Source organism: Frankliniella occidentalis, unplaced genomic scaffold, assembly GCF_000697945.3.
Source record: "Frankliniella occidentalis isolate FOCC.00 unplaced genomic scaffold, Focc_3.1 Scaffold422, whole genome shotgun sequence".
Lineage (NCBI taxonomy): Eukaryota > Metazoa > Arthropoda > Insecta > Thysanoptera > Thripidae > Frankliniella > Frankliniella occidentalis.
In genome coordinates this window covers 86,719-95,129 of record NW_026267543.1, presented here as the reverse complement: position 1 = coordinate 95,129, position 8,411 = coordinate 86,719, and the positions used below count along the sequence as shown (strand labels likewise).

Sequence of the window (8,411 nt, the reverse complement as noted above, 5' to 3'; positions counted from 1 at the left end):
AAGTTCATTAATTAAATAGTCAGACAGTTCCAATGCACTTGTGAGTGTGACATATAAACCATACTGTGTCTGATGTGCAAGTTTATTACTTTGTTTTCCTGGCATTGCAGCCCATTCAACCAGATACTTTAAAAACTTGTTTATGACCTATTTAAAAATAGCAATTGAAAATGTATTTTATTTTTTTAGCATTCATGTGGTCTAAATGTTTAATAGGAGGAAAATCAATACCTGTCTTGCACCTTTTTTCTTCTTAAATCCATGTTCATTTATTTCTGTCCCATCAGACTCATCTTCTTCATCCATTTCCAGGTCATCATCTGCTCTCCTGATGCTACCCCAGGGAGTGTTCGCATTCATTGCATCAATTAGGTCATTGACTCTACGGATGAATTTAATAGTTGAACCACTATCCTCAAGGCCAGGATAGCCTTCTGAAAAACTAAAAAACAGCATAAATTTAGAAATTTGATATACATTTCCCTATTTAATTCCCCCTTTTTTAACACAATGAGTAGCTTACTGTGAATGCCATTCCCACATTCATGGTTTGGTAATTGTGAGGGTAAAGATGGTCTCTTGTTAATTTGTAGCAACGTTGTATTGGTTGGTTTCTCCCTGGCAGTGTCAGCTTGATATAATGATTCTCAATTAGAAAATTTTACAGTGCCATCAGGTGTAACAAGCTGTAAAATCAAATACAATTAAAAAAATATTCTCCCTGGAGAAAAAAAAATACATCTCTCTCTCTACTTACATCTTTGACATTTCCTTTTTCTTTGCTTGGTAAAATCCTACTTTTAAGGGATTTTATTAAATGAGGGAAATCTGAGCACATATAAATTCTCCTTTCAGAGTCACAAAGGTGACTAAAACTTGTTTTGCCCCTATTGCTTACTACATCTACAACTGTTGATTTTTTTCTCTTTGTTTTCTTTGAGGCAAATGGATTTCTGAGACCCATTTCGGTCCACATATTTCTATTCCAAGAGGCCCCGTCACAGACCCACATATCAATATGGAAACCAGCCTTTTCCAGCAAACCAGTTGCTTCGAGGGCAAGTTTTCCTAGAATAGGACCTTTAACTGCACCTTTGGAGAGGAATGCACCCACTGTTTGGAACCAAGGCCCTTTCCAGGGCTTGAACATAAAGACAAGAGCATGATCACCCGGTTGATCTTTTAGCTCCTCTGGTGTGTCATCTCCAAGGTTTACAACCCCCTGTACTTTTAGTAAATTGCAGTTAAAATGCAAACAAGCTGTTAGACATACTTCATCTTGTAATAAACAGCCTGTGAAGGGGTGGAAAACAAAATAAGAATAAGTAAAAGTAGGTAATTATTTTTAATATTTGATGTGTGTTGAATTAACTTACCATGGCGCTCATCTAATTCCATTTCTTGACTTTTTTTTCCCAGTAGTTCAAAAGTAGCAGGAAGGAAGCCATAGGCAGGTTTGAGCCTTTTCATGTACCTCTGAAGTGTTCGGGGAGATGGAAAAACTAGAGTCTGATCCCGCCTCATTTTCCTATAGAGGGCTGGAGGTTTTATTCTTAAGAGAGTGCATTCATACACCCATTGCTGTGTATATCGTACACCATTTGAAGACTTGGCCTTTGCAGCATAAATGCAGGCTAGAACAGCTTCTTTCTGACGAGGGGGTAGGTTTTTAACAATGTCTTCAATTTGTGTTTCTTTAAGATCATCATACTTTCTCTGCATATCTTCTAATTGCTCTTTTAGCTTTGAAACCTATTAACAAAAAATATCTTGAACAAAACCATGACTTTGGTGAAAAAAAGTAACATAAAAGATTAATTACCTTTTTCATAAGTGTTCTTTTCTCTCTCTGCAATCTTCTTGATTTTTTTTTCTTCGTGGTATTCTATCCTTGTTTCTTCTTTCTTTTTTTTCATACCATTTGTTTTTCCAAAGCAATTGTGGCATCTCTTGGCTGCTTTTCCTGAACCCAGAGTGTGGCAATAGCCCCTGCAAGTTTTTGCAAAGGTGTCCTCAATGCCTGTACCAGGACAAGGCTTACATTTGTCTATATCTTTTAAGAGATCTTCTAGTTCTTTGATATTCTGTATTTCTGTCCTCAAATCTGTCTTTTTGTTATTAATGTAAACTGTTGGTGTTACCTTTTCATTACACTTTGCAAAAACTACTTGTTTCTGTGCTTCAAAGATATTATTTTTTATCGTGAACTCAATGAAGGCAATACTCTCTGGACCTTTTACAGAAGTCCACAGTGGATGGGGCAAGGAAACCTGCTGTGGATTATCATACAATGAAGTTGTTGTGATGCTTAGTGGAGCACCTTGGTCAGGAGTATCAGGAACAGGAGCAGGTTGGTCAGTGACATCTGAGAGCTCATCAACAGCAGTTCTTTTTGATAAGGGACCAATGTCCTTATCCTCATCATGAGGCCTTTTCCTTGACTCAGTAGAATTCTTTCTCAGGAAGGGATCTGTCCTTTTCTTAGGCAACTTGACGTTTAAATACTCAGGAACTTTAGACTCTGCATCTAATTTCAATATTGTTGGTACAGCATTTGGTGCTAGCTTGGGAGGTCTTTCTTCTTTCAAAATAGTACCATCTGGTAATTTAATTTTGATATGTCTTATAATGAATTCAGGAAGAAAGTGATTCTCACAAATTCTGGTGTTTGAATTTATTTTGTGTCTGGGAATAGGTATGGCTTTTCTCCATTCCTCCTGTTGTAGTTGGAGGGTTTGGTTGGCACCAATGGTCAGTAGGGTACAGTTGACATACCCTCACTGCCTTCTACATCCTAACCTATCCCAACTACAAGTAGCATAACTAGGCTACATAATAAATATCTCTCTCTGGAGTATTCCCCTCAAGTGTTCTGTCTCCTTCGTTATCCCTGATCCCCAATTTTAAACATATCTATTCTATAACACCATAGAATAGAACATGGCGCAGTCGTAAAAGGACTTAAAAGTGCTCCGAAGTGATTGGTTGGTAAGGCGTTGCTGAAAAGTGCTTGATTTGCAAAATAACTGGTGTTGGATTATAACTGCTTGGTAGCTTGGGTGCCGGTGTCAGATTTCTATTGTGCAATTTTTGCTTAAAAGACTATGGCTGATCTAGTCAAAGCTCCACCTCCAGTTAACTTGAAGGAGGGTAATATTCAGAAGTCTTGGGACTTATTCAAGCAAAAATTCGCTTTCTACCTTATTGCTATAGGTAAAACGAAGGCCTCAACAGAAGTGAAGTGTGCACTCCTTATGGGTGTGGCAGGTGATGAAGCTTTGGAAGTATATAATGCTTTTGTAGACAAGCTCATCACCTACAAGACTAACGAGGCAGGTGAAGAAATTATTGACACTGACAATACCAACAACTATGACAAAGTTGTTGAACATTTTGATCTATATGCCGCAGAAAAGAAGTGTGTGACTGGCTGCAGGGAGCTGTTTAATGCTCGCTCACAGAAAAAAGGTGAAGCCTTCCACACTTGGCTCACAGATTTGCAAAATCTTGTTAAAGACTGTGAGTACGCTCAGATCGCTGACAGCATGCTAAAAGACAGAATAATCTGGGGCACTTATGATAAGAGGTTAAGGGAGACAATCAGAGCAAAGTCTAACCTTCCCTTATCTGAAATAATAGAAATTTGCAAAGGGGTAGCAGCAACTGCGCGCTATCCCAGGCAAAATGATTCTAATGAAGCCCAGGAAGTCGATGCTGTTCATGTTTTTACTGCAAAAAACAAAGGCAAGCACCCAAGTAAGTTTGGCATTCCCTCTGGTCAACAGAGAGGAGCCAAAAGCTACAGAGGCAGAGGAAAATACCAGCAAGAGTCTTCCAATCAGAAAAATGGTGGATCAAAACAGGGAGAAGGAAATTCTGGGAAACAATTTAAAAATCTGTTCAAATATAAATGCAGGAAGTGTGCCAGGTTCCATGAGGCAGGTAACTGTCCTGCATGGGGACAGGTTTGTGGTAACTGCAATGGCAGAAACCACTTCCATACTGTCTGTCAAAAACCTGCAAATAATCAAAACCAACAGTCAAAGAAAGTTGATACTATTCAGTCAGTGACGAATCAACTTCAGGATGTCCTCTTAGGAGGCTGGTCTGATAACAGGTATGTACATATGCTAACTGTTAGTGATACAGTTAAAAGACAGGTTATTGAGAGTGGTTGGGAGAGTAAAAGACCTAGAAAAGAATATATTGAAGTTTTAAGGCTTCAGGGGGAACATTATGTCAAATTTAAATTAGATAATGGTTCCAAAATAAATAGTCTGCCATTCCATGTCTTCCAAAAAATTAATAAAGGTTACAAAGTTTACCCCACCAACACTGTGTTGGAAAGTTATGGGAAAGTTCTTAGTAAACCTGCTGGTGTAGTAAAATTGCTTGTAGAGACTAAATATGGTGGCAGCATGCTTTGTGAATTTCTACTCTCTACCATTGAACCTAAACCACTGTTGGGTATAGAAGCTTGTGAACAATTAGATCTGGTAAAAAGAGTTGAGCATCCACATACAGTGAATACTGTAACAGTCACAAAATTGCTACCAGACTCTAAGCAAGACTTCTTAAAAAATTACAGTAGCCTATTTGCAGGCATAGGAGAATTTCAGCAAAAAGTTGAAATAGTGGTTGATCCCACATTCCAACCTAGGATGTGCCCGGCAAGGAGATATCATTTCTCTATAATTCAGCGGTTAAAAACCAAACTGGATGACTTGGAAAGGGATGGCATTGTTGCTAAAGTTACTAATGAAATTCCCAAGTTTGTCAGTAATATGGTGATTCGTGAAAAAAGCAATGGAGATCTAAGAATCTGTCTTGACCCGGAACAGTTAAACAAAGCAATTCAACGCTCAAGGTATGCGATTCCAACTTTTGATGAATTGTCTTACAAAGTGAGAGATCAAGAAATCTTCACAGTGCTTGATCTAAAGTGGGGTTTTTGGCATGCTACGCTAGATGAAAAATCTAGCATGTTGTGCACATTCTCCACTCCGCATGGCCTTTACAGATTCCTGAAAATGCCTTTTGGTCTGTGCAGTGCACCTGAGACATTCCAGTTTTTAACTGAACAAGCATTTCGGGGTACTGACGCCATAATTTACTTTGATGACTGTTTAATCACAGGAAAAAATTATGCTGAGCATGACTATAAGCTTGCAAAATTTATGGAGAAGGCAAATGAGCAAAATATTAGATTTAATATTGATAAGTTGCAATACCGTAGAAAGGAGGTAAAATTCTTGGGACAACTCTTGTCAAAAAATGCAACAAAAGTAGATCCTGAAAGGGTAAAAGCAATAAGTGCCATAAATGAACCCAAAACTAAGCAGCAGCTGCAAAAATGCTTGGGAACATTTAATTATGTGAGAAAGTTTTTACCTCAAATGGCTACAATTGCTGCACCTCTCTACCAATTATTGTCAAAAACAATATCTTTTCAATGGTTGCCTGTACATGCCGAAGCTTTTTCAAAACTGAAAGAGGCTTTGACAACAGCACCAGTGCTTGCAACATTTGATAGTTCTAAGTCTATAGTTATACAGGCTGATGCAAGCCAATATGGTCTTGGTTGCTGTCTGCTTCAAAATGGCAGGCCTGTAGCATTAGACTCAAGAATTCTCACTGAAACAGAGAAAAATTATGCTCAAGTTGAGAAAGAAATGCTTGCACTATGCTTTGCTGCTCAAAAATTTGAAAAGTATATCTGGGGTATGCCTGATGTATTGTTTCAAACAGATCATCAACCCTTGATTCATATTTTCAAAAAAGTCATTAGCTCAATCACTAATAATAGGCTGAAAAAGATGAGGTTAAAATTACACAGGTTCCACCCTAGAGTTGAGTATTTACCTGGAAAATACATGCACATTGCTGATCTCCTTTCGAGACAATGCCTGGGTGATCCTGTTGAGGATGATCCAGAAATGACTGAAGTAGTACATGAGGTTACTAAATATATCCCCATGTCAGAAACTATCAAAGCTGATCTTGAAAGAGAAACTGCTCTTGATCCTGGGTTATCAGCGGTAATGAAATATTGCCGTGAGGGATGGCCCAACAACAAAAATAAAGTTGACAATGAGGCTAAGCCTTATTGGCAAATCCGCATGGATATTTTTGTTGAAGACAATCTGGTTATTCTAGAGGACAGAATAATTGTGCCTATTAAACTTCGAAAACCAGTACTAAAAAAATTACATACTGCTCACTTGGGCATAGATAAAACTAAGGCTCGAGCGAGGCAGTCCCTGTACTGGCCAGGAATGTCCAATGACATTGCTAATCTAATTAAAGAATGTCGACGATGTGAAAGGCACAGTGCAAACAATTTTCGTGAACCACTGATTTCACATGAAATTCCTTCTCTCAGGTTCCAAAAAATTGGTGTTGATATACTGAACTTTGATTCAAAAGACTATTTGGTTGTAGATGATTACTTGTCTAAATGGTTGGAAATCAAACCTTTACCTAGTAAAAGTAGCAAATCTGTAATAGATGCACTTAGATCTATATTCGCTACTCATGGTAATCCACAAGAAATCTTTGGTGATAATAATCCTCTCAACTCCAGTGAATGTCATGAGTTTGCTAAGAGCATGGAGTGTGAAATTAAAACTAGTTCACCAGAATATGCTCGAAGTAACGGCTTGGCTGAAAAAGGTGTGCATATTGCTAAACAAATGCTTAAGAAATGCAAAGATGATGGCACGCACATTCTTGATGCTTTAAAAGAGTATAATAATACACCATTGACTGGGTTGACTGTGTCTCCAGCACAAATTCTTATGAGTAGAACTTGTCGAACAGTCATTCCTACTCTAAAAAGACATCTGGAACCAAAGGTTGTACTGGTTAGAAAGTTGCTCAAAAAGTTACAAGACAAAATTAAAGCCCAACATGACTTGCGAGCCAGACGCAAACCTGTAACCTTTCAACAAGGTGAAAATGTTGTGGTAAGACGTGGAAAAAAATGGCATAAAGGGAAAATAGTGCGTAGACTGTCTGCAGATAGAAGCTACGTCATTAACTTATTAGGTGGTGGTCAATTACGCCGTAATACATGGCATATCAAACACTCTGCAACAAAACCGGATAGAGTAGATGCTGGTGTAAACCAAATTGAACTTGATGCCGATGCTATCCTTGCCAATTTAAGACTTGGTGAAAAGAGAGTGAATCATAACCCCCCTAACCCTTTGCGCAATTTTGTTCCAGTGGACTCCAGGACTGTTGATCCTAATGTAAATACGTCAAGATTTGGTCGACGGATCACTAAGAATAAAAGATATGATGAAGACCAATATCTGAAATACTAATACTCCTTATTTACTCATTTTTATGTAATCATTTTTATATCCAAAATAAAAATATTGTGTTCGCGGTCTCTTCCGCAATGAGTTTGTTGTTTACACTTGTACTTTCTTATATTGTATTGACAAGTGTACCAACTATAATGAGTTGTAATCTCGAAGGGGGAGGTGTTGTAGTTGGAGGGTTAGGTTGGCACCAATGGTCATAAGTAGGGTACAGTTGACATACCCTCACTGCCTTCTACATCCTAACCTATCCCAACTACAAGTAGCATAACTAGGCTACATAATAAATATCTCTCTCTGGAGTATTCCCCTCAAGTGTTCTGTCTCCTTCGTTATCCCTGATCCCCAATTTTAAACATATCTATTCTATAACACCATAGAATAGAACACCTCCAGCACTCCCTGTAATGTATTTCAGAAAGGAACCATAAGTTTTGTCATGTGTAGGAAATGTAGGAAAATTTTTACAGGAGATTTCAGATTAAAATAGCAGGTAATAGAATTCCTACTTTAATGAAATGGAATTCATCAGAGTTGGGATGAACTTCATTTTGAACAGTATCTCATGAATTGTTTGTGGGTCTGATCAGCAGAGTGGTTCAAAGGCATAGGATAAAGGGAATCCACCTTGAGGGAATCGCTGGAAATATCATTCGAAAAATACAACTAAATGTGGTATAACACAAGGTATGTTGTAAATAACTGTTGGTAGCCTACGGTCGAACGTTGATTGCTCTAGGCTCACAACACTACACCTGACCACACGCAATTCATGCTTTACTGAAACTATTTAAAAGTGTTTGGTTTCTTACGGCAGGTGGTTTGAAAACCGAGACACGATCATCGGTCGAATCGTAGTTTCCTTTGCAGCCGAACGCAGCACATTTGCATACCATTTTGAAGGGTTACACGGGAAGATTTTTCAAGAGACTAGCTGTCGGCTGCTAAGAATTTCTGTCATAACATAGTTTTCCCGCCAAAAAGTTAATTGGAGAATACACAAAAGTGAAAAAGAAGAAAAGAAGAAAGTGTGGTGTCGGGCGGTAGTTCATCAAGACGGCACTGACCGACACAGCGCTCGCA

At 38.3% G+C, this 8,411-nt stretch overlaps 2 protein-coding genes across 2 annotated transcripts; one reads left to right on the top strand and one right to left on the bottom strand.

The window, feature by feature from the left end:
• Positions 1–440: 440 nt before the first annotated feature.
• LOC127751315 (uncharacterized) lies at positions 441–1,763 on the bottom strand. Its single transcript, XM_052274666.1, has one exon. The coding sequence runs from the start codon at positions 1,720–1,722 to the stop codon at positions 1,264–1,266; it is 459 nt and encodes a 152-aa protein (XP_052130626.1). The 5' UTR covers positions 1,723–1,763; the 3' UTR covers positions 441–1,263.
• A 1,341-nt stretch (positions 1,764–3,104) lies between these two features.
• On the top strand, positions 3,105–7,328 carry LOC113210909 (uncharacterized protein K02A2.6-like). The gene has a single exon (XM_026429100.2). It carries the CDS (start codon positions 3,105–3,107, stop codon positions 7,326–7,328), a length of 4,224 nt encoding a protein of 1,407 aa, XP_026284885.2.
• The last annotated feature ends 1,083 nt before the right edge of the window (positions 7,329–8,411 follow it).

Excerpts from the sequence above, each read along its gene's own strand:
- LOC127751315 (XM_052274666.1), bottom strand. The coding sequence starts at position 1,722 with ATGCAGAGAAAGTATGATGATCTTAAAGAAACACAAATTGAAGACATT.
- LOC113210909 (XM_026429100.2), top strand. The coding sequence starts at position 3,105 with ATGGCTGATCTAGTCAAAGCTCCACCTCCAGTTAACTTGAAGGAGGGT.